The sequence below is a fragment of the Drosophila ficusphila genome, unplaced genomic scaffold, assembly GCF_018152265.1.
Source record: "Drosophila ficusphila isolate 14025-0441.05 unplaced genomic scaffold, ASM1815226v1 contig_286, whole genome shotgun sequence".
Lineage (NCBI taxonomy): Eukaryota > Metazoa > Arthropoda > Insecta > Diptera > Drosophilidae > Drosophila > Drosophila ficusphila.
In genome coordinates this window covers 7000292-7023428 of record NW_025064189.1, presented here as the reverse complement: position 1 = coordinate 7023428, position 23137 = coordinate 7000292, and the positions used below count along the sequence as shown (strand labels likewise).

At 42.9% G+C, this 23137-nt stretch overlaps 10 protein-coding genes across 11 annotated transcripts; 8 read left to right on the top strand and 2 right to left on the bottom strand.

Moving 5' to 3' along the window:
• Nucleotides 1-21: 21 nt before the first annotated feature.
• On the bottom strand, nucleotides 22-1757 carry LOC108100257 (gustatory receptor for sugar taste 61a). Its single transcript, XM_017204033.1, has 8 exons — nucleotides 1613-1757; nucleotides 1321-1512; nucleotides 1077-1271; nucleotides 858-1024; nucleotides 680-802; nucleotides 469-623; nucleotides 158-410; nucleotides 22-99 (listed from the first exon to the last, which is right to left on the bottom strand). The coding sequence occupies exons 1-8, from the start codon at nucleotides 1755-1757 to the stop codon at nucleotides 22-24; spliced, it is 1308 nt and encodes a 435-aa protein (XP_017059522.1).
• A 212-nt stretch (nucleotides 1758-1969) lies between these two features.
• Nucleotides 1970-3710, top strand: LOC108100252 (gustatory receptor for sugar taste 64a). The gene is made up of 7 exons (XM_017204029.1): nucleotides 1970-2159; nucleotides 2234-2425; nucleotides 2487-2681; nucleotides 2736-2902; nucleotides 2958-3235; nucleotides 3305-3557; nucleotides 3621-3710. Exons 1-7 carry the CDS (start codon nucleotides 1970-1972, stop codon nucleotides 3708-3710), a joined length of 1365 nt encoding a protein of 454 aa, XP_017059518.1.
• Nucleotides 3711-4203: 493 nt separating this feature from the next.
• Nucleotides 4204-6001, top strand: LOC108100250 (gustatory receptor for sugar taste 64a-like). Its single transcript, XM_017204027.1, has 7 exons — nucleotides 4204-4387; nucleotides 4443-4634; nucleotides 4696-4890; nucleotides 4943-5109; nucleotides 5168-5445; nucleotides 5595-5847; nucleotides 5912-6001. Exons 1-7 carry the CDS (start codon nucleotides 4204-4206, stop codon nucleotides 5999-6001), a joined length of 1359 nt encoding a protein of 452 aa, XP_017059516.1.
• Nucleotides 6002-6190: 189 nt separating this feature from the next.
• On the top strand, nucleotides 6191-7821 carry LOC108100255 (gustatory receptor for sugar taste 64b). The gene is made up of 7 exons (XM_017204031.1): nucleotides 6191-6230; nucleotides 6301-6690; nucleotides 6785-6945; nucleotides 7009-7286; nucleotides 7356-7521; nucleotides 7576-7665; nucleotides 7726-7821. The coding sequence occupies exons 1-7, from the start codon at nucleotides 6191-6193 to the stop codon at nucleotides 7819-7821; spliced, it is 1221 nt and encodes a 406-aa protein (XP_017059520.1).
• A 198-nt stretch (nucleotides 7822-8019) lies between these two features.
• On the top strand, nucleotides 8020-9571 carry LOC108100248 (gustatory receptor for sugar taste 64c). Its single transcript, XM_017204026.1, has 5 exons — nucleotides 8020-8077; nucleotides 8138-8332; nucleotides 8451-9087; nucleotides 9142-9394; nucleotides 9455-9571. Exons 1-5 carry the CDS (start codon nucleotides 8020-8022, stop codon nucleotides 9569-9571), a joined length of 1260 nt encoding a protein of 419 aa, XP_017059515.1.
• Nucleotides 9572-9708: 137 nt separating this feature from the next.
• Nucleotides 9709-11229, top strand: LOC108100653 (gustatory receptor for sugar taste 64d). The gene is made up of 5 exons (XM_017204663.1): nucleotides 9709-9793; nucleotides 9841-10035; nucleotides 10108-10744; nucleotides 10805-11057; nucleotides 11110-11229. Exons 1-5 carry the CDS (start codon nucleotides 9709-9711, stop codon nucleotides 11227-11229), a joined length of 1290 nt encoding a protein of 429 aa, XP_017060152.1.
• Nucleotides 11230-11424: 195 nt separating this feature from the next.
• LOC108100652 (gustatory receptor for sugar taste 64e) lies at nucleotides 11425-13374 on the top strand. Of its 2 annotated transcripts, none has more exons than XM_017204661.1 (9): nucleotides 11425-11510; nucleotides 11624-11664; nucleotides 11715-11789; nucleotides 11911-12297; nucleotides 12359-12633; nucleotides 12692-12846; nucleotides 12910-13072; nucleotides 13136-13225; nucleotides 13291-13374. In XM_017204661.1, exons 1-9 carry the CDS (start codon nucleotides 11425-11427, stop codon nucleotides 13372-13374), a joined length of 1356 nt encoding a protein of 451 aa, XP_017060150.1. The 2 variants fall into 2 exon arrangements, with proteins under 2 accessions (XP_017060150.1, XP_017060149.1); XM_017204660.1 differs by having other exon boundaries at nucleotides 11597-11664.
• A 194-nt stretch (nucleotides 13375-13568) lies between these two features.
• Nucleotides 13569-15327, top strand: LOC108100651 (gustatory receptor for sugar taste 64f). The gene is made up of 7 exons (XM_017204659.1): nucleotides 13569-13666; nucleotides 13730-13815; nucleotides 13875-14327; nucleotides 14383-14654; nucleotides 14711-14865; nucleotides 14924-15176; nucleotides 15235-15327. Exons 1-7 carry the CDS (start codon nucleotides 13569-13571, stop codon nucleotides 15325-15327), a joined length of 1410 nt encoding a protein of 469 aa, XP_017060148.1.
• A 7-nt stretch (nucleotides 15328-15334) lies between these two features.
• LOC108100649 (BCL2/adenovirus E1B 19 kDa protein-interacting protein 2) lies at nucleotides 15335-18063 on the bottom strand. The gene is made up of 4 exons (XM_017204658.2): nucleotides 17883-18063; nucleotides 16607-17818; nucleotides 16438-16548; nucleotides 15335-16376 (listed from the first exon to the last, which is right to left on the bottom strand). The coding sequence occupies exons 1-4, from the start codon at nucleotides 17885-17887 to the stop codon at nucleotides 16256-16258; spliced, it is 1449 nt and encodes a 482-aa protein (XP_017060147.1). The 5' UTR covers nucleotides 17888-18063; the 3' UTR covers nucleotides 15335-16255.
• A 240-nt stretch (nucleotides 18064-18303) lies between these two features.
• Nucleotides 18304-20381, top strand: LOC108100690 (microspherule protein 1). Its single transcript, XM_017204709.2, has 3 exons — nucleotides 18304-18669; nucleotides 18751-19486; nucleotides 19547-20381. Exons 1-3 carry the CDS (start codon nucleotides 18398-18400, stop codon nucleotides 20279-20281), a joined length of 1743 nt encoding a protein of 580 aa, XP_017060198.1. The 5' UTR covers nucleotides 18304-18397; the 3' UTR covers nucleotides 20282-20381.
• The last annotated feature ends 2756 nt before the right edge of the window (nucleotides 20382-23137 follow it).

Sequence of the window (23137 nt, the reverse complement as noted above, 5' to 3'; positions counted from 1 at the left end):
AAAAACTTTCTACACTTTTCTTTAGCATCGCAAGTGTTTGGGGCTCTTTGCGTCCATTTGCAGAAGCATAAGTTCATAAGTGAGCAAAGTAGCAAGCATCTAGGTTTTAAGAATTGGTTAAAAATGTATAGAAAGCTTAAAATGAAAATGTTGTTACCCCAAAAAGACTCTTCCTTGTTAAGTAGAATAAACGATAGCCGGACAATCCCACAAACTCACTGGTCAACTGATCACCGAATCTCTGCACCTCCTGCGTCCAATCATCTCTGGGGACCATAAACAAGGACTTAAGAGGCAGAATCGAGGCATCGTGGATCCCGGAGGCAGTCATAAAGACGAGACCAGTTCTTCCCATCAGAAATATCAGAGAGTACCAAAAGTACACATAGTTAATGGGATGTCGAAGCTCACTATTTGATAAAATAATTAAAATGTGTAAAATAATATTTATAATTTGTATTATCTCACGTGAAAATAGCTAGTGCCTGATTGCAGATCACATACACATTATTCGCACAGGAGAGGAAAACAATGTTGGATATGCTGGCATCTACGAGACTTGTTAGTTCACAAAGGCGAATGTGATCACGACGGATACTGCACCATAAGGCATCTGGAACGTGCTAAAGGATAAATATATTACTAAAGATATATTAAAAGGATTTTTATGAAACTTTACACGACCCTCCAAAGCCTTAACTCGATCGGCAAACTGCTGAAACCTTTGAGCCAATCCAGTGCTAGTTATCACTATAAAAATATCCATAAAGTTCCACAAAAAGTTAAACACTCCATTGATCCACTAAAATTCGAATGCATATTTAAAAGGAAGAATCAGAACATAAAATAATTCTTACAAATCCATAGCATATGGAAAAAAGATTATAGGGCAGCAGAACCATTATGTCCGAAAACTCATTTTTCAGAAAAAGTCCAAAAGTAATTTGTGACTGATTTCCTGGGCACTGCAAAATGCGCATGCTGTAACTAAAATATCCGGAGGCATAATACAGAATATGATCTCCTAAAATTATATATCATCAGTATTGATCAGAAGTATGATATAGCAGACTCACCTAAGGCAAGGAATCCCACTGTAAACACTATCAAATTAACCTTCGACTGAAGGCTTCTTTTGCACCTTTTGTAGGGAGGAAACATCATCAGGATATCCAAGGAGCTCCAGGGTAGCATTATATTCGACCAGGAACGAGCGAAGCCAACAAAGTTCAGCCAGTTCACCATGCCCACAATAAAGAACACCAGACCAACTGTGACTTTTTAATCATTGAATTTAGTTAATAACTTTCCAGGACTTACTCATATTCCTGGCATTGAGTCCTTCATTGAAGAGAACATTGGCAGTTATCAAGGTCTTAATTCCTCCAAGAAATAGAAGTAAGAAAGTAATTCCAAGACCAACACTTTTTACTTTGAATTTAACATCCTGGGGATCGCGACTGAGTATATTCGATAGTGGCATAATGCCAAAGACCTGGGCGACACAAAGATCTAAAATAAATATAAAGTATTATAATAACTGAAGAAATTGTTTTTTTTTTGTTATTTGTATATAGTTTAGTAATGCCTAAATTATTTCTGGCTCACTTACATGGCCTGATGGCTCTGTAGAACGTGTCCAGCTGCTCGAACTCCAATCCTCCCTGGGCACATCGCCATCTCATGGTCAGGACGGCCCGTTGCCTTCGGCGCTGCGCCTTCAGGTGCTTCAGGATTCCATCCGAAGCCGTCGACATGCTCCTCGAGTCTGACCATCTCTAGTCTCGTTTTATAATTTCATAATTGTTGTTTATATCTTTGGGTCAGCTTAGGTCTTAAAAACTGTAATTAGTGGCACTTCAGAGCGACTAAAACCATTGTGGGGCTTTCGGTGTTCAACTCCGCCCATGACAAGCTTTGGAGCTATTTAAAATTCGCATTTCGTGCCAGTGCAAAAAAGACCAGCGTCATGAAAGGACATACTTTGAATTTTCGCAAAAATCCTAACAAGGATATAAGTAATGATGGAAAGGAGGTCAAACCGGAATCGCCTCCACCCAAATTTGTGGAGGAATCGAATCTGGAATTCAATATATTGGCAAGCGAGAAGCTGCCCAACTATGCGAAACTGGATCTGTTTCACCGAGCTGTGTATCCGTGTAAGAAGAGTTTGAAGTATAACTTCAACTAGTTATTATATTTATAGTTAGATAAATATAACTCCATTTTGTAGTCATGTTTTTGGCTCAGTGTTTTGCCATAATGCCTTTGATTGGCATTCGGGAGTCCAATCCACGAAGGATTCGATTTGCCTACAAATCAATACCGATGATCGTTACCCTGATTTTTATGGCTGCCACTTTAATATTGTTTCTCGGAATGTTTACTCATCTGGTTAAGATTGGCATAACAGCTAAAAATTTTGGTGAGTTTTAGATTAACTATAATTGAAAAAATATATATTTGAGTTGTTTTATTTTTTCCAGTTGGACTTGTATTCTTTGGTTGTGTTTTAAGTGCATACGTGGTCTTTATTCGTCTGGCAAAAAAATGGCCAGCCCTCATTAGATATTGGACCAGAACGGAAATGGTGTTCACCAAAACTCCCTATGAAATACCCAAAAGAAATCTTTCGCGTCGAGTTCAGTTAGCTGCTTTTGCGATTATTGGATTGTCATTGGGTAAAAACTTATTTTTATTTTAGAAATATTATTTCTGGAATTATAAATTTTTAGGTGAACATGCTTTGTACCAGGTATCTGTTATTCTGAGCTACCAGCGTCGCATTAATTTGTGCACCAATATAACTACTCCAGCCAGTTTTGATGACTACATCCAAAGGAACTACGACTATGTGTTTCAACTGCTGCCTTACAGCCCTTTTATTGGTGCTTTTATCCTGGCAAGTTCCTATAACAACCAATACTTAAAAATATTATAAGAATTTATCTCCTCAGTTAATTAATGGAGTCTGCACTTTCGTCTGGAACTACATGGACCTCTTCATTATGATGATCAGCAAGGGTTTGTCTTACCGATTCGAGCAAATAACTGCTCGAATTCGCAAATTGGAACATGAGGAGGTCTGTGAGTCGGTGTTTATTGAAATCCGAGAGCACTACGTTAAAATGTGTGAATTGCTGGAGTTTGTGGATAGCGGCATGTCAAGTCTGATACTACTTTCGTGTGTTAATAACCTCTACTTTGTGTGCTACCAACTGCTGAACGTTTTCAAGTGAGTTCACAAAAGTATAGCATGTTCTTTATTTAAATTTATATATATTTTCTTTGTATGATCTCCTAGCAAACTTCGCTGGCCCATCAACTATGTATACTTCTGGTATTCCCTGCTATATCTCCTCGGACGAACCGCCTTCGTATTCCTTACCGCAGCGGAGATCAATGAGGAATCGAAGAGGGGTCTTGGAATCCTTAGGAGGGTTTCGAGTCGCAGTTGGTGTGTGGAGGTGGAGCGACTGATATTCCAGATGACGACCCAGACAGTCGCTCTTTCCGGCAAGAAGTTCTACTTCCTCACGCGGCGCCTTCTCTTTGGAGTGAGTATCTCACTGGGAATCTCAGAGTTCATGTTCACACCTTTGAATTCCATTTCCCCTCAGATGGCCGGAACCATTGTCACCTATGAGCTGGTCCTCCTGCAATTCGATGAACCCAATCGACGCAAAGGACTGCAGCCCTTGTGCGCCTGATGACGAGAAACACATCACCATTCGCCGCACTCCTTACCCATTTGTCATGTCATTTTTCATAAGCAATGAATATTCAATAAATTTTTCAAAAGCAACATAAATGTTAAGAGCTCTTTGCTTCCACTGCAGAAGCATGAGTTCATATGTGACAAATGAGGGAAGCATGTACGGTTTAAGGATTGGGTAAAAATGTTCAGCTGCAGTACAGATCTAAAGATACAAAATGATCTAAAGAAAATATTTGATAATAATAGGGGCATTTGCTATAGGTAAATAGTTTAGAAAATGTGTTGTTGGGTTATTTATACATATTTTCAGTAATGCCTAAGTTATTACACATCTTTGAGTCAGCTTATGTTTTAAAACCCATAATTATTGGCACTTTAGAGCTGCCAAACCCATTGTGGGGCTTTCCGTATTCAACTCCGCCCATGAAAAGCTTTGGAGCTATTTAAAATTCGCATTTCGTGCCAGTGCAAAAAAGACCAGCGACATGAAAGGACATAATTTGAATTTCCGCAAAAATCGTAGTAAGGATACCACTAATGATGGAAAGGCAGTGGAGAGTTTAACTAGGCCGGAAAAGCCTCCATCGAATACGGAATTCAACATATTGGCAAGCGAAAAGCTGCCAAATTATGAGAAACTGGATCTGTTTCATCGAGCTGTCTATCCGTGTAAGAGGATTCTGATTTAACTTTAACTTTAACTATATTTGAATTTATTTCCTAGTCATGTTTTTGGCTCAGTGCTTTGCCATAATGCCCTTGATTGGCATTCGGGAGTCCAACCCGCGAAGGATTCGATTTGCCTACAAGTCAATACCGATGATCGTTACCCTGATTTTTATGGCTGCCACTTTAATATTGTTTCTGGGAATGCTCTGTCACTTGGTCAGGATTGGTATTACAGCGAAAAATTTTGGTGAGTTGTAGTTAAACTTTAATTGTAAAGGTATTTATTTGATCTATTTTTCTATTTCTAGGTGGTCTCGTTTTCTTCAGTTGTGTTTTATCAGCCTACATCGTGGTTATTCGCCTGGCAAAAAAATGGCCAGAACTTATTAGATACTGGACAAAGACGGAAATGGTGTTTAATAAAACTCCTTATGAAATGCCGAAAAGAAATCTTTGGCGTCGAGTTCAACTGGCTGCTTTAGCGATTATAGCATTGTCTTTGGGTAAGAACTTCTTTTAAATTTTATAATTATTTCTATCACTATAAACTTTTAGGAGAACACGCTCTGTTCCAAGTATCAGCTATTCTGAGCTACCAGCGTCGCATTAATTTGTGCACCAATATTACAAGAGTAGCCAGTTTTGATGATTACATCCAAAGGAACTACGACTATGTGTTTCAACTGCTGCCTTACAGTCCCATTGTAGCTGCTTTTGTGCTGGTAAGTTTTTAAAAACAAATAATTATTTAACATTTATTATAAGAATTTATTTTCTTAGATAGCCAATGGTGCCTGCACTTTTGTCTGGAACTACATGGACCTCTTTATCATGATGGTTAGCATGGGGCTGTCCTATCGCTTTGAGCAAATCACTGGCCGTATTCGCAAATTGGAACATGAGGAGGTCTCTGAGTCGGTGTTTATCCAAATTCGGGAGCACTACGTTAAAATGTGTGAATTACTGGAGTTTGTGGATAACGCTATGTCGAGTCTTATCTTAATTTCGTGCTTTAATAACCTCTACTTTGTGTGCTTCCAACTGCTGAACATTTTTAAGTGAGTCTTCTAAGGGAAAATAGTTATTTGAATTAAGTTTGGCATACTATATACTATCTAAAATATTCTAATAGAATTTTATTTACAGTTCTACTCTTACTTGAATCTCTAGTTTAGTAACTATACCCTTCTAATATTTTTTCTCCTAGCAAACTTCACTGGCCCATCAACTATGTATACTTCTGGTATTCGCTACTATATCTCATCGGACGAACCGCCTTCGTTTTTCTCACTGCAGCGGATATCAATGAGGAATCGAAGAGGGGTCTTGGAATCCTCAGAAGGGTTTCGAGCCGCAGTTGGTGTGTGGAGGTGGAGCGACTGATATTCCAGATGACGACCCAGACAGTCGCCCTTTCCGGCAAAAAGTTTTACTTCCTCACACGGCGCCTTCTCTTTGGAGTGAGTAGCTTCATTGAAAAAGTGTGAGTTCATGTTCACACCTTTGGATTCCTCTTCCCATCAGATGGCCGGAACCATTGTCACCTACGAGCTGGTCCTCCTGCAATTCGATGAACCCAATCGTCGCAAAGGATTGCAGCCCTTGTGCGCTTGATGAACAAAAAGCACAACACCCATCGTCGCACTCCTTGGCCATTTGTCATGTCAGCTGAGTGTGACAGGTGGCGCAATTAGTTGTAAATACTCAGTTGGTAAATCGTTTAAGGCCGCCACGCCCCCTTGGTTAAGTGAGGGGCATTTTGCACGCCAGATTGGCAAGTTGGCAGCCAGTTGTATTTTGGCCATGCCGCAGGGCGAGACATTCCATCGGGCGGTGTCAAAAGGTGTGCGATTCTAACTCGAAAAGGTTCTCTAAAAAATCATTAATAAAATTTAAATGTTCTCCAATCGCAGTTCTATTTATATCGCAAATCTATGGCCTGCTACCCGTGAGCAATGTTCGCGCCTTGGATGTTGCAGACATCCGGTTTCGTTGGCTTTCGCCTCGGATTTTCTACTCCTGCCTCGTTGTAATTCTTAATCTCTGTGAATTCGGTGCAGTTATCAATTATGTCATTAAGGTTGCCATCAACTTTCATACCTCGAGCACGCTTTCCCTGTACATAGTCTGTCTTTTGGAGCACTTGTTCTTCTGGAGGTTGGCCATTCAGTGGCCCAGGATCATGCGAACTTGGCATTCTGTGGAGCAACTGTTTCTGAGGGTTCCTTATCGCTTCTACGGGGAGTACAAGATAAAGAAGCGCATCTATATTGTGTTTGCGGTGGTCATGTCATCTGCTTTGGGTGAGTTGTATGTTTAAATATAAGAGATTTAAAGTAATATTTAACATTTTATTTTTTTTAATTTTATTTGCCCTGTATCAAATATATTTTTCAGTGGAACACTGTCTTCTGCTGGGCAACTCATTTCATCTCAGCAACATGGAGCGTACCCAGTGCAAAATTAACGTAACCTACTTTGAAAGTATCTACAAGTGGGAGCGTCCACATCTTTATATGATTCTGCCCTACCACATTTGGCTATTACCCATTTTTGAGGTTTGAGAAAAATCTTTTACATTAGTCATGAAAATCTTTAATGATTATTTAATATTTTTTAAGTGGGTTAACCAGACAATTGCCTATCCACGTTCCTTTACCGACTGCTTTATCATGTGCATTGGGATTGGTTTGGCCGCCAGATTTCACCAACTTTATCGGAGGATTGCCGCTGTCCATAGGAAGGTAATGCCAGCAATATTTTGGACGGAGGTACGAGAGCATTATCTGGCTTTAAAACGACTTGTGCGACTTCTGGATGCTGCAATAGCTCCATTGGTTCTCCTGGCCTTTGGCAACAACATGTCCTTTATCTGCTTTCAGTTGTTCAACAGTTTCAAGTGAGTTGAATAATGTTTTAAAATGGTTTAAATATTTATTAATATTTTAATATTTTATATTTTAAACAGAAATATAGGAGTGGACTTTCTTGTGATGCTGGCTTTTTGGTACTCTTTGGGTTTTGCTGTGGTTCGAACCCTGCTAACAATTTTCGTGGCATCTTCTATAAATGACTACGAACGCAAGATAGTCACAGCTTTGCGGGATGTTCCCTCCAAGGCTTGGTCTATAGAGGTGGATATAATTAATGATCCTTTCTATTTAGGTAATTATATTTGGTATCCTTAGGTCCAGCGCTTTAGTGAGCAGTTGGGAAACGACATGACAGCTCTCTCCGGCAGCGGATTCTTCTACCTCACTCGCTCACTCGTCCTGGCTGTAAGTTGAGCACATAAAACAACCAATGTAATGTTTATACCAATATTTACTCTTTCGCAGATGGGCACCACAATTATCACCTATGAGCTCATGATATCGGACGTCATCAACCAAGGTTCCATCAGGCAAAAGACTCAATATTGCAGGGAATTCTAGATGCCGGAATTTAGCATTTAGCACTCGAAACTGCAATTCAAAAGCACATTTGGTCATAAGTGTCACGCCCACGCACCTGCACAAAGTTCGCTTTTGCGAGATCCTAATCTGCAAATTGAGTGCCATACGCCCCCTTGTTTATGGCGTGTCCTTTGGATCCAAAGGACCTCTTTACATTCTATACTAAACAGCCGAACGATGCAGCAGTCGGGCCAACGGGGAACCAGGAACACACTTCAACATGGAATGGGTCCGGGTAAGATCACCTATTTGATTTCTTATTTGATTTATTACTTAATATTAATATTTTTTTTAGTGCTGGTTATAGCCCAGTTTTTTGGGGTTCTACCAGTCTCGGGTGTTTGGCCAAGTTCTCGACCGGAAAAGGTTCGTTTCCGCTGGATTTCTTTGTCCCTGCTGGCTGCTCTGGTTTTGTTCACCTTCTCCATCGTGGATTGCGCTTTATCCTCGAAAGTTGTACTCGATCATGGACTCAAAATCTACACTATAGGTTGGTTTTGATTTGAGAACATTAGAACTGAAATGTTTTTAAGAGAATTTTCCTTTAATAAACTACAGTGCTTTATTAAAATGTGTTTAAATTATTTTGAATACCTTTTTCATTTCAGGATCCCTCAGCTTCAGCGTGATCTGCATCTTCTGCTTTGGGGTTTTCCTCCTATTATCCCGTCGTTGGCCGCATATCATTCGCAGGACTTCGGAGTGCGAGCAGATCTTCCTGCAGCCGGAATACGATTGTGTCCATGGACGTGGTTACTCCAGTCGCCTTCGCCTCTGGGGTGTCTTTCTCCTGGTGGCTGCTCTCTGCGAACACTCCACGTATGTGGGAAGTGCCCTCTACAACAATCACTTGGCCATTGTGGAGTGCAAATTGAATGCGGAGTTCTGGCACAACTACTTCCAGAGGGAGCGACAGCAGCTCTTCCTGGTGCTCCACTTCACGCCCTGGTGGATACCCTTCATCGAGTGGACCACTCTGTCCATGACCTTCGTCTGGAACTTTGTGGACATCTTTCTGGTCCTCGTCTGCCGTGGCACCCAGATGAGATTCAAGCAATTGCACTGGCGCATTCGCCAACACGCCAAACAGCAGATGCCCAATGAGTTCTGGCAGCGGATTCGGAGTGATCTACTGGATCTTAGCGATCTTCTGGGGATATACGACAAGGAACTGTCCGGGTTGATAGTCCTCTCCTGTGCCCACAACATGTACTTCATATGTGTGCAGATCTATCACAGCTTTCAGTAAGGAATATTATTATAGAATTTATAGAATATAACAATCTTTTATGTAATTAGATCCAAGGGAAACTACGCAGATGAGCTTTACTTCTGGTTCTGCCTTTCCTATGTCATCATTCGAGTGCTAAACATGATGTTTGCTGCATCCTCGATTCCCCAAGAAGCCAGGGAGATATCCTACACACTTTACGAAATTCCCACTGAGTTTTGGTGCGTTGAACTAAGGCGACTCAATGAGATTTTCCTCTCAGACCATTTCGCCCTCAGTGGCAAGGGATACTTTTTGCTAACCAGACGTTTGATATTTGCGGTAAGTTAGTATAATATAAATATTAATATAGTAAATGTTAATAGAATAAATTATCTATAGATGGCTGCTACTTTAATGGTCTACGAACTGGTTCTGATCAACCAAATGGCTGGATCCGATGTGCAAAAGAGTTTCTGCGAGGGCGGCGTGGGTTCCTCCAAGAGCATTTTTTCCTAGTCCTACGTATATTTGCATTTTGTTGTATTTTTGCACCTTCTGTAATGGCACCCAATTAATTGCACCTGTCCGATGCTATCTATCAATACAATGCGTGTTTGAAATGTTCTGCTGGAAGTGTCTCAATTATCACGTCCATGATGAAGAGGCGTTTGTCTGTCCGTGGACTTCAAATGGAGCGGTCAGTGCAGGAAAACACCCTTCATCATGCCCTCGGGAATGGTGAGTGTGAATCTTGGTTGGTCGGTTCCTAAGTTTTCCCCTTTTAGTTATGGTCATAGCTCGGATTTTCGGTGTGCTTCCGCTTTCGGGGATCAAACCTCCTGATAAACCCGAAAATGTTCGCTTTCGTTGGCTTTCCCCGATTATTCTGCTTTTCGCGGTGGTTTTCCTTTTTGTCATCGGTGACTTTGTGCTGTCGACTAAGATGGTATTAAATGATGGACTGAAGATGTACACCATAGGTAAGATTTTTTAATATAATTATGTATTGGAAATTCCCCTATTAGTATTTTTTTCTAAAAATTATTCCACAGGCTCTTTAAATTTCAGTGTGATTTGCATTTTCTGTTTCGGAGCCTTTATAAATCTGTCCCGCAAATGGCCCTATATCATCCGGAAAACTTCGTTTTCTGAGCGGATATTCCTGAAACCCTGCTATAGTAGCCCCCAAGGACTCAATTTCAGCCGATATCTTCGTCGTTGGGGAATAATCCTTTTGATAACCGCCCTTTGTGAACACCTCACTTATGTGGGAAGCGCCGTTTGGAGCAATTACGAGCAAATTAGAGATTGTAATCTGAAAGTGGGCTTCTTGGAGAACTACTTTCTAAGGGAACGCCAGGAAATCTTCTCAGTGTTCAACTATGACCTCTGGATGGTTTTCTTCATCGAATGGAGCACCTTGGCAATGACATTCATTTGGAACTTTGGGGACATCTTCCTATTTCTTCTGTGTCGAAGTTTGCAAATTCGTTTTCAACAACTTCATTGGCGTATTCGTCAGAATTTAGAAAACTCTGGATCACATGAATTTTGGCAGGAAGTTCGTTCCGATTTTTTGGATCTCGATGATTTGCTCAAGCTTTATGATAAGGAGTTGTCTGGCTTGATTTTGGTGTCCTGCGCCCACAATATGTACTTCATTTGTGTGCAAGTCTACCATAGTTTTCAGTAAGTTTTGATATTTCATTTACACATTTTTCAATATTTAATATAAATTCTTTTATTCAGAGTAAAAGGAACTTTTATGGACGAGCTGTACTTCTGGTTTTGTTTGCTATACGTCATCACTCGCTTGATGAATATGATGTTTGCCGCTGCCTCGATTCCCCAGGAAATCAAGAGTATTTCCAATACACTTTACGAAGTACCCACAAATTGTTGGTGCGATGAGCTGAATCGATTAAGTGAGATGCTCCGAAATGAAACCTTTGCTCTCAGTGGAAAGGGTTTCTTTTATCTCACCAGAAGGCTGATCTTTGCAGTGGGTATCGGAAACATTTTATAAGAATCTAAGAGTAACTATGTTTTTTCAGATGGCAGCCGCTTTAATGGGCTACGAGTTGGTTTTATTCCGGCAGTTGGAAGGCGCCGTGGTGCAGAAAAGTATTTGCAGCCGCGGACCCGGCTCCTCCATGAGCATTTTCTTCTCCTAGTGCCGTTCACAGTTTTTATTTTCATTTGGAATACTTTATCAAGCCAACTTGGCCTGTCAACTTTTCGTACTTGCACAAGATTATGCACAGATAAGCACACAATTGGCGTGGAGGGCATCAATTAGAGGTAACCGTTGGTGTTTTGTGGGCTTAGCGATTGTCAGGAGAGGATTGGCCGTCAGTCGAGCACGGAACATGGCCAGGACCACTGGAGATCCCGCCAAACGGCGAAGGTGCATTGCCCGCATCAAATTCTGGCGGAGATCACGAGTGAGCAGCGAGTACGTGGATTAGATTTGCGTTTAAGAAATATATTCGACTATAATAAATTAATTTATTAATCAATTTAATACATTACAACTGCCAGTGTCACCTTGGGAATTGTTAAATACAGAGTGGTCTCCAAGCCCTCAAGGCACTTTAGATTTTCTTTCAGTAAGTTTGCAAAACTTTTATTCTTATTTATAAAACATTTGCTTTCACAGTTAGGGCTTGGCTTCATCGAATCAAAATCGAGGATAACAAGTATAGTGGCTCATTTCAAGAAGCCATTAAGCCAGGTAATAACATATTGTTCACAAAATGATGGTTACAAAACTCTTAATTTAAGTAATTTAAATTCAACAGTGACTTTGCTGAAGTTAGGGCATTCCTAGTTATTTTATTAATATTTTCTTTCAGTCCTTATTATAGCCCAGATTTTTGCACTGATGCCAGTTCGTGGAGTGAGTTCCAAGTTCTCGGAAGATCTGACCTTCACCTGGTTCAGTGCTCGAACGTATTACGCCTTGGTGACGATCCTCTGTTTTGGAGTAACTTCTGGTTACCTGGTGGCCTACGTGACAAATGTGTCGTTCAATTTCGATTCGGTGGAGACTCTGGTATTTTATTTATCCATATTCTTGATTTCGTCAGCCTTCTTGCAACTGGCCAGAAAGTGGCCTGCAATCGCCCAGGAGTGGCAGTTGGTTGAGGCCAAGTTGCCTCCAATTAAACTGCCTAAGAAGCGCAGATATTTGGCACAGCACATCAAGATCATCACCATTGTGGCCACCACTTGCTCCTTGGGTAAGAAGATATTTAATTGCATAATCTGTTAATTAATTTCTTAATTTATTTATGTGAAAAGTGGAACACATTATGAGCATGTTGTCCATGGGCTACTATGTAAACTCCTGCCCTCGATGGCCGGGACTTTCCTTCGACAGTTTCCTGTACTTGAACTTCTCCTCGGTGTTCTACTTTGTTGACTACACCCGTTTCCTTGGGCTCTTGGGAAAAGTGATCAATGTCTTGAGCACCTTCGCCTGGAACTTCAACGACATCTTCGTGATGGCTGTAAGTGTGGCTTTAGCTGCTCGTTTCCGGCAATTAAATGACTACATGATGAGGGAGGCCAAATTGGTAATGATATTTGTTGTATAAATAATGAAATAATACATATTTCGCATCTCACATTCAGCCCACCTCGGTGGACTATTGGATGCAGTGCAGGATTAACTTCAGGAACCTTTGCAAGCTGTGTGAGGAAGTGGACGATGCCATATCCACTATTACTTTGCTCTGTTTCAGCAACAATCTCTACTTTATTTGTGGCAAAATCCTCAAGAGCATGCAGTGAGTTTTTAATATGATTTTGTATACAAAATAATAAATTTCCTTTTCTTTCATTTATTTTAGAGCAAAACCTTCTGTATTTCATACCCTGTACTTCTGGTTCTCCCTCACCTATTTACTTGGTCGTACTCTCATTTTGTCGCTATATAGCTCCAGTATCAATGATGAATCTAAAAGACCGCTGGTCATTTTTCGCTTGGTGCCCAGGGAATATTGGTGCGACGAGGTAAACAGGAGTATTTATCAGTTAGGAATAAGAATAGAATCATAAGAATCCTTTACCTTTCAGCTCAAACGCTTTTCGGAGGAGGTTCAGATGGACAATGTGGCTCTGACTGGCATGAAGTTCTTTCGACTCACTCGCGGCGTGGTAATTTCGGTGTGTCACCCAAAACAAAACAAATCGCAAGCACATCCGATTATAGAACTATACTATATCCCTAGGTGGCTGGCACAATAGTGACCTACGAACTAATTTTGCTGCAGTTCAATGGCGAGGAAAAGGTGGCCGGCTGTTTTGAAAACTGAACTTTGTGGGAGGGAACGCAAACGCTAAGCCCGCAAAATATGTACCTTTATTGTTGCTGTTCCTTAATTATAGATAAGTGCAAAACAACAGGTGTTTTTAATAGTCACTGGGCACTCAGCGAGTGACAATTTGGTTCGCTGGGCAATTCCTTTGGAGCAGTTCACTCCTGCGAGTGGAATCGAAAGGTCGAAGGATGAAGTTCCTGCCAAAGCTGGAAAACAAGATCCGACGGCTGAGGAAGAAGATGACCAGGACATCGATGGTGCGGAAACTTGATTTGGTTCACGAAAGGTGGGTGGGTCAAGACAAACTTATAACTTAGTAAAGATTTGATTTAAATAACCATTTCTTTAGTGCCCGCAAAAAAGCTTTTCAGGAAAGTTGCGAAACCTACAAAAACCAAATTGAAACTGAATGCGAAGTGCGGAATAAATTGCCCAGTAAGTTGCAAGACTTTAGAACTTATCAAAACAGCATTAAATGATCTTAATTTAAATAGAGCTATCCCGTGGCGACAAGGAGGCGTTCCTCAGCGATGGAAGCTTCCACCAGGCGGTGGGCCGAGTGCTCCTTGTGGCGGAGTTCTTTGCGATGATGCCCGTTAAAGGAGTGACCGGGAAACATCCTTCCAATCTGAGCTTCTCCTGGCGCAACATTCGCACCTGCTTCTGTCTAGTTTTTATCGCCTCGAGCTTGGCCAACTTTGGACTGTCCCTGTTTAAGGTTTTAAACAACCCGATTAGTTTCAACAGCATCAAGCCCATCATATTCCGAGGATCTGTTTTATTGGTTTTGATAGTGGCTCTTAATTTGGCCCGTCAGTGGCCTCAGTTGATGATGTATTGGCACACTGTGGAGAAGGATTTGCCCCAGTATAAAACGCAGTTGCGCAAATGGAATATGGGCCACACCATTTCGATGGTTATGTTGGTGGGAATGATGCTTTCATTTGGTAAATATTTGTATTATTTGCCTTACAATCTTAAAGGTTTTCTTATTTCCCAAAGCGGAGCACATTCTGAGCATGGTTTCTGCTATAAACTATGCTTCCTTTTGTAACCGCACCGCTGATCCCATCCAGAATTATTTCCTGCGCACCAACGACGAGATATTCTTCGTGGCCAGTTACTCCACTGCTTTGGCTTTGTGGGGCAAGTTCCAAAATGTATATTCAACGTTCATTTGGAATTACATGGACATGTTTGTTATGATTGTGAGCATTGGATTGGCTGCCAAGTTTCGCCAGCTCAACGATGATTTGCGGAATTTTAAAGGAATGGTATGAGAGTAAAATAAATAAATAAATTCTATGGAAAACAACAAAATAAATTGCAGAACATGTCACCCACTTACTGGTCGGAGCGTCGCATTCAATACAGGAATATTTGCATTTTGTGCGATAAAATGGACAATGCCATTTCCCTCATAACAATGGTGTCCTTCTCCAATAATTTGTACTTCATTTGTGTGCAGTTGCTGAGGAGTTTAAAGTAAGTATTTAAGAATCTTTATTCTTTATTTCATTTAAGATTAAATATTTTTCCTTAGCACAATGCCTTCGGTGGCCCACGCCGTGTACTTTTATTTCTCGCTCATCTTTCTCATTGGTCGCACTCTGGCGGTTTCACTGTACTCCGCCAGCGTCCATGACGAGTCCCGGTTGACTTTGAGATATTTGCGCTGTGTGCCGAAGGAATCCTGGTGCCCGGAGGTTAAGAGATTTACGGAGGAGGTAATCAGCGATGAGGTGGCTCTGAGTGGAATGAAGTTTTTTCACCTGACAAGGAAGCTGGTGTTAAGTGTAAGTTAAAATGGAGAATACTATATCATAAGAATACTCTTCCTATTTTCTTCTTTAGGTTGCTGGCACCATCGTCACCTATGAACTCGTACTCATTCAATTTCACGAGGACAACGACCTGTGGGACTGCGACCAAAGTTATTACTCCTAATATCATATCATCATTAACAGGGTTTATTGCAGAATAAATAAAAAATCATCTTGCACTTTATTATTATTGTTTGTTTAAAGCGGTAAAAGGAAACCAACAAAATGTCGCTCTTAATATTAATCGGTTACATTGCCTAATTGTACGTCTTTTATCCGCTAGAGAGATTCTACGTGTGTCCGTGTGTAGATTCCACAAAGAATGGTCGCTATTTCACTTACTGGCTAATCGGCTAACTCTGATGGTGGATGAGATAATGGGGCACCTCTACTGTCGACTGGCATGGGGTCCTCAGTGTCAGCGAAAGTGTCGTGCTCGGAACGCTTTAAATGTACAATATATGCGGTATCGGATGCAAAATTCAGCTAAAGATTTTCAATTACTTATGCTTAGGTTCAGTGTAGTGGACTACACTCTGTTCCAACTTCGTGTTTACTCTTTTTGCCACTACAAATAAAGGTAACATGTTCGGAAGTTTGGTGGTTTCTGGTTGCATATGTCTGTTCCATTACAAAATTTATGAAGCGGAAGCTACACGATAACTACATGGTATTATTATGTAAGTGTCTATATATAGGATCCTAGCAGATGTGACTCTGTGTCTACTAATACGAATTCTACGACTGCCAATAAAGAACTACAAAAACTTGTTCGATGTTTTGCTGAACGCCTTCCACGCTTCAACCGGGGAAATGCATAGGAGGGGACTCGACTTGGGGGACTCGACTGAGAGAAGGCAAACATAAAGTATCACAAAGATTGAGATCTTAAATTAAAGCATAGCAAGAGAGCGCAAACAATCGGTTGGAGGATTAGCCTTAGTCCGTATTGAAGATGGGGGAATGCAGAGGCTTGAGTAGCGAGTGTGGCATGGATGCGTTGCGTTTGCATTAGCGTTTTGAGTGAGACAAGTCTGGGGCATCGCAGGTCCTCAGTGCCGCTTGGCGTCGTATTGCTTAACCTTCTCCGGGATGGCAGCCTTCTCCACGACCACGTGCAGGCCGAGCTCCTCCAGGGACTTCACGTAGACCAGTTTGCGCCAGAACTTTGTGCTGCACAGGAGAGCAAGAATTTATTTCAATGTTTAACTGGGAACTGTTTGCTGTGGTTTACCTCACAAAAGGCCGCGCCATCCAAACCAGAGACTTTATCCAAAACGTGGGATGCACCAGATACATGTGCTTCAGGCTCTTGCGCAACCGACGGTCCAGCAGTTGGTAGCACCTGTATTAAAAAAGCTTTTTTAATAACCCGAAAGAAAATAAAGCTAAGTGAAACCCACCTTTTGAGCCAGGGAAACGGCGGCACATTCCGCCTGTTGGAGCCGCCATGAAGATAGATCAGCACATAGTCATCCGTGACCAGCTGCTCGAGGGTCTTGACCACGTAGAGAAACAGGTTGTCCATCACATAGCTGTAGTCGGCCCTCGACCTATCCGGCAGGTGGCAGGCGCAAAAGATGACGATGGCGTTCTGGCCGCCAGATTTGAGATATCCACCGTGGGATAGAACACGCTTGTACGGCTCGATGACCCGCATATCGATCTCCCGGGTGCGTCCATCCGGTAGAGTGATCTTCTGCCAGTTTCGCGAATCGCGTCTCTCCTCAGCAGCTGTGTATTGCGGTAATGTGGAGGCACCATTGGCCGAAGCCTGGGCATTTGGCGTCGGCGTAGTGGCCAGACCGAACTCCATGTCTAGTTCGAGGTCGTCATCGTTATCAGGCAGCAGCTCCGGACCCTCGCAATCGTCGTCGTCGTCCTCCCCATCCAAACCATCGATTAGGGAGCTGGAGGGGCTCAAGGATGCCAGGTTGTGCTCGATGTCCTCGTCGTCATCGAAGCTGTGATTCGAGATGGAATCCAGACTGGATATGTCCTCGCCTCCAGGGAGAGTGGTCGTTCGCTTGGATTTCTTTCCGTTTCCATTGGGCATCAGGGAGACAGACTGAAAGTTAGACTCGACGGCGGCCAAGTACTGGGAGACATCCGCATCCGACTCGCTGCTCAGAATGTCCGGACTGTTGGCCCGTAGCAAACTGACCTTGGCATCCTGAGGCTTGCTCCGCGACTGATTCAGCGAGTTCTTCGCCTGCACCGTCTCTGTGGTGGGCACCACGTCCGGAAAATTGTTCCGCGGCGGTTGTGTCTCCTGTTTCTTTAGCTGAAAGGGCTCGGAATCCGAGTCCGTGTTGGTCGGTGACATCAGCGGATGACTGTTGGCTAGGGTGCGCTCGATGGTGTGTCGCTGGGGGGTGGTTTCCATGGGCAGCAGCTCCGGACGCAGTATTCTGTTGTCCAGCGCGGAGCTCGTCTTAAACTCTATCTCTTCCTTGTCATGGTCCTTTGCCTGCTCCATTTCCAGGATGTTCTTTTCGGGAGCGGGGGTCACAGCATCATCCGCCAGCGGCGAGACGCCCGTGGAGTCCGTCGGCGTCTCCGAGATGTCCATTTTGCTCTCTGACTGCGAAGATTCCGATTCCGCGTAGTGCAAACTGCAAATCGATTAGTCATATATACAGTCATTCCACTGTTTTGTTTTTGTGCACAGCCATTTACCTCATAGTTTTCCGTGTTATTTGTGTGGCTAGTGCAAAATTTCGGTCGCCCGTTCATCCAGGCACTCATCTAGTCGCTTTGGGCATCAGTGCTAATTGATGAGTCTGGCGTTATGGCCCAAATTCGCTGATATTTAAATGCCAGTAAACAAATTTTACACTCTCGAGTGGGCTACAGAACTAGGGATGCCAGACGGCCAAAAGTCTGCGACTAAGAGTGTTGGTAAGTGTTGGTTGCGCGGAATTTTTTTCGTGCTATGAAGTTTAGGATAAATGTGTAGTTTTAAATATCGTCAATATGATGCTAATTCAAATCAGTTTGAATTTTTAATGGTTTTCCTTAAATATTAAGTGAAAGTATCTTTTTCAAACTACGATTTTCTCTCAGTGTTACTTTTTCCCGACGATATGGCAGCTCTGAGTCCGACATACTTTTTCTTGCTGCTGCGGTCACACTGCGTGCGTTGTGCGTCGCGAAAATAATTAGTTTTAACCCGTAAAATCCCCGTTAGAGCGATGGAGGTAACAAGGATCACCGTTAGCAGCAGCAGTGCAGTGCCCGTGACTGCTCCCAACGCCCCCGCAGCCCCCGGTAACGCCACGGCAGCTGCGAGCACACTAATCCAAGCAGGCGTGTCATCAGCAACAACAACAACAGCCCCCATAGCAGCAGCAACAACAACAATAGGAAGTACAGCAGCAAACAGTTCAACTGTTATTTCGACAACAATACGAAATCCGATTCGAAATCTACCGATTGAACTGCAAAACGATCAAAAGCGAAGGAGGTAAGTCGATGACAAATGTCAGATTTATCACAATTAGTGCTGGGTAATCATTTATCCCTTTCATTTTCTCATCGCAAACAGTTCGTCGCGTACGATCAAAAGGAAGCGTTTTGATGACGAAATAGTCGAGTACAACATTGCAGTGCCCACAAATCGCGGAGGAACGGATGCAAATCGCAACAGCAGACCTCGGACTTCGTCCCAGAATTATCCCGCCTTGGTGGGCGTGCCGCACACCACGTTAGCTCCATTGAACATACCCATTTCTACGCCGGAACCTCCACAAACGCCGGGTTCCGCGGATTCCTTGTTGCCGGGAACACCTAGTACCGTTGCTTCACTGCCCCTAGCCACACCTACCACGCCTGCTCCTCTGGCCACTCCTCTTCCAGTTGCTCCAGTTGTTGCGCCAGTGGTGCATCCCAAACCACCAGCCATGGAACGTCCTACAACCAGCGATCGTCGTTCTCGTTCTGTGCGTCCTGCCAGCAAGAAGTCGCAGCGCAGGAATGGTCGTCCCATGGGCCAAATGGCCACTAAGGATCTAGGCCGCTGGAAGCCCATCGATGATCTTTCCTTGATCATCGGTATCCAACAGACCAACGACCTAAGGATCATCCATCGCGGCGTGAAGTTTTCCTGCAAGTTTACCTTGCAGGAGCTTCAGCAGCGTTGGTATGCTTTGCTCTATGAGCCTGCGGTGTCCAGAATTGCGGTCTCCGCCATGAGGAACCTGCATCCAGAGTTAGTGGAGTCCATTCAACGCAAGGCCCTGTACAGCGTGCAGGAGGAAGATCTTCTTGGAACCATTAAAAGCGTAAGAGAAACGTGTAAACTTCATCTACAGACATCACTAATCAGTATTCCTATCCCACAGTCCGAGCAACCCAAGCTGGAGCAGTTCCAAGAGCTGCTGGACAAGAACGCCTCTATCTTCTACTGCGCCCGTACTGCAAAATCTCTCCACAACCATTGGCTTCTGCTTAAGCAGTACAGCCTGTTGCCGGATCAGACGGTGAAGCCTCTTTACGGCACGGATCAACAACCACTCAGCTTCTCCGATGCAGAGGATCAAATCTTCGAGCATGACTTGAACGAGCCACGTGACGAAGCTCTGGAAATGGAGAGGGCTTTGGCTGATCGGCGCAACAAACGTGATATTCGCCTCCTGGAGAACGAGCTGTCTCGCTGGGGTGTTCTAGTTGATTCCGTACTCGGTCCGACGGCTGCCTCGGAGTTCGACAACCAGACGCTGGCCTGTCTGTGCGGCCGTCATGTGCGTTACCTCATGCGTTCCAAGGAGATCACCTTTGGCCGTGATGCCAAGGACTGTGTGGTGGATGTGGATCTGGGACTAGAAGGGCCGGCTGCTAAGATCTCCCGCCGTCAGGGAACCATCAAGTTGCGCAGCAATGGCGATTTCTTCATCGCGAATGAGGGCAAGCGGGCCATCTTCATCGACGGCACTCCTTTGCTGTCGGCCAACAAAGCCCGGCTGGCTCACAACTGCACTGTGGAAATTTCCGGGCTGCGCTTCACCTTCCTGGTCAACTATGAGCTGATCAACGCCATCCGCCAGGAGAGCGCCAAGACATCGAATCCCCTCAACTAACTGCGCTCAGAGCGAGGACTTTAGTGTATTTTAGTACTTAGTAAACGGAAAACTGAATTCTGGAATAAACAGCATATGAACAATATGTTTTACCCATAAATATTTTAGTGTGTCGATATTTTAACTGTAATATTGCTTTCAGCATGTTTCTATAAGTGTAGTATTGGGTGTCCTTTTGGAAATTTACCACATGACCAGGGGTCAAAATTTCGACCCTCGCAAAATGGAAAATTTTGAATGCATTTTTTTTATGGCTGCAATTACAAACTTTAAGAGGTATGCCACTTTAGAATCGGATCAAAATTGGCAATGTTATGGCTTACGGAAATGTAGTTTTGGGTCTCCAAAACTAAAATAAATTAAACGAATTAATCTTTTCCCATAGGCTATTTAAAAGCAAATGCTATCTTAATAGAAACAGTTTTTTAGAACGGTTGAATGCTTTTCATTACCATATTTATGACTTAAATCGAACTTAACGAATTGTTAGTAATTTAGAGTGCTAAAAGAACGCCCACTTTGTAGACTCGATAACCACAACGCCTCCAATCGAACGGAAGCCGTTGACGACTTTTTCAACCATCGACTGTGAAGCCGAGTGGAAGTGGTAAAAGAGCTTAAGAGTTCTCCCGGAACTTTGGGGTCAGCTCTGCCCACAAGAAACCGTCTCGGCTCCGTCTCCAGACTCCTACGACTCTGCGGACGCTGTGTCATGTGGCTAATTTGCGACTAGCTCGTAAGCTGCTATTAATTACAGCTCAGTCGGTGGAAAGTGGCTGCCGGCAGACACCGCTCACACACCATCCGCAGATCCATCCATCTAACCATTCTATCCATATAACCATTCTATCCATCTAACCATTCTATCCATAACCATTCTGTTCGCATGTCACCGTTTACAAAGCTGAATTAAACAACAAAGATTCGCAGCTCTGAGAAGAGTCACGCGATTGTTGATAGTTCTTTCTTGTTTGGGGTCCCTGGGCCCCCAACTTGGAGAGGTTCACTTGTCACGGCAATTTAGCCGCTGATCGTTGTGATTGTGTTTAGGCAAATTTGTTCGACCTTGCGCCTTGGGAGCCGCAGTTCGCCACTTTACAAATTGTAACATATCGCAGATCGCAGCAGCCAGATCGACTAACCCGACTAAGTTATAAATGATCGCAGCTGCTGGGGTAATTAATAGAGCCACCGACAGCCGAGGACCATGACACCTAATATAGAAATTAGTCGGCGAAAGAACAGGGAGAAAGTTCGATGACTTTCTGCGCCGGCCTTTCTTCGAGGTCGAGTTGGGGTTTGGAGTCGGATTCGATGGAGGGGCTCTTTAATTTGTATTGTTGATACTATAAACTAATAAGCCAAGCTGCGCAGCATATTAAAATATAATTAATTGTTGTCACTGTCTATAAAAAGTCAATTTACCTTTGCCTTACCGGGAATTCTCTGTTTGCCCCATCGCGCCGAATTCTCCATCTTTCTCCGCTTTGTTCCCGCTGGAATTTCAAATTCCAAATTCTAACGTTGATTTGTGTGCATTTTTTGTCCGCTGGCCAATCTTCGGCTGCTGCTTTCTTCTTGGATGATGATGGCGATGGTGCTGGCGATGATGATGCCGTGGCTAATGAAGCCCGGCTTTGTCTTATTATACTTTGTATCTTTTGTGCAGTTCAGCGAACTTTTGTTGTTGCTGCTGGCTCGATATTCTGATATTTTGGCGATGTCGCAACTGCTAAAATTAGTTTACAAATTTCGCGATATCTTTCTCCTCTCTATTAGCGTAGGTCATGCTGTTTGTAAGACTGGGCTCCAAAGTGTCCGAAGTGGAGCACCATCGTCCACTCCATTTTATGCCGGCGTTGCGTGGGGGTCTTCTAAGCCAAAATGTAGAACTTTCACAGTTCGATCGCTGAGATCATACCTAAGCCACAGATCTTGGGTTTTTGATTTATCTAGTGTTGATTCTTTATAGGCAAAAACACCTGAGCCGAGCTTGGCCCAGTTGGGCTGACATAATGCCTTGATTATCTCATTGCATTATATAAAGTAAACAAATCGAATTGTCACAGCGCCCCGAGATTTCGTGACTTTGCAGGAAAATGGCCAAAAACAATTGAAGTCGGGGCCATAAAAATAGCCTACTGATCAGTTTGCCGAATCGAAATATGCCAAAATCATTTCCCCCCTTTTTTACAACACCTGCCATAAGGTGTGATTATTCAATTCAACATAACAAAACATTTATAGCGTTAGTCAGTCGTTGTTGTTGGTGTGGTTGCAGTTTAATATTCATTTCGCTAATCGCATTTCAATCAATTTCATTTCAACTGTCAATGGTGTGAGGGGTTTGAAGTGCACTGAAAAAATATATAAAACTGTGTTACAGCTACGTAAAAATAACTGTTTAATAACTTTAACTTAATATTAACGAATTTCATTTAATTTTATTGAGTATTTAACATTACTAAATAGATAAGTATATGACTAAGGAACTATCTGCATTTCCCTTAACATTTGTTCAACATAGCTTTTGTTGTCACGAAAAATATTTCATTAGGTAACCACAAATTAAATATATTTCTTCCTGTACTTAAATTGGGGAGGGGGCGTGGCTGCTTCTGTTTGGAGCGACATTTGTCGTAGACACGCATGTCAACCGAATGCGTCATGTGAAATATTCAAATTCGGCTTTGTGTTTCGCATGTAACGCATAAATAATCCGAAACCCCCGAGCAAACTCAAAATCGTTTTGTTCCGCGTCGCTCATACGCACAGTGGGTCGTCAAAGTCAAAGTCCAGACGCTGTGAGCTGCATTGGTAATTGAATTGCCGTGTGGTTTTGTTTATTGAACTAGC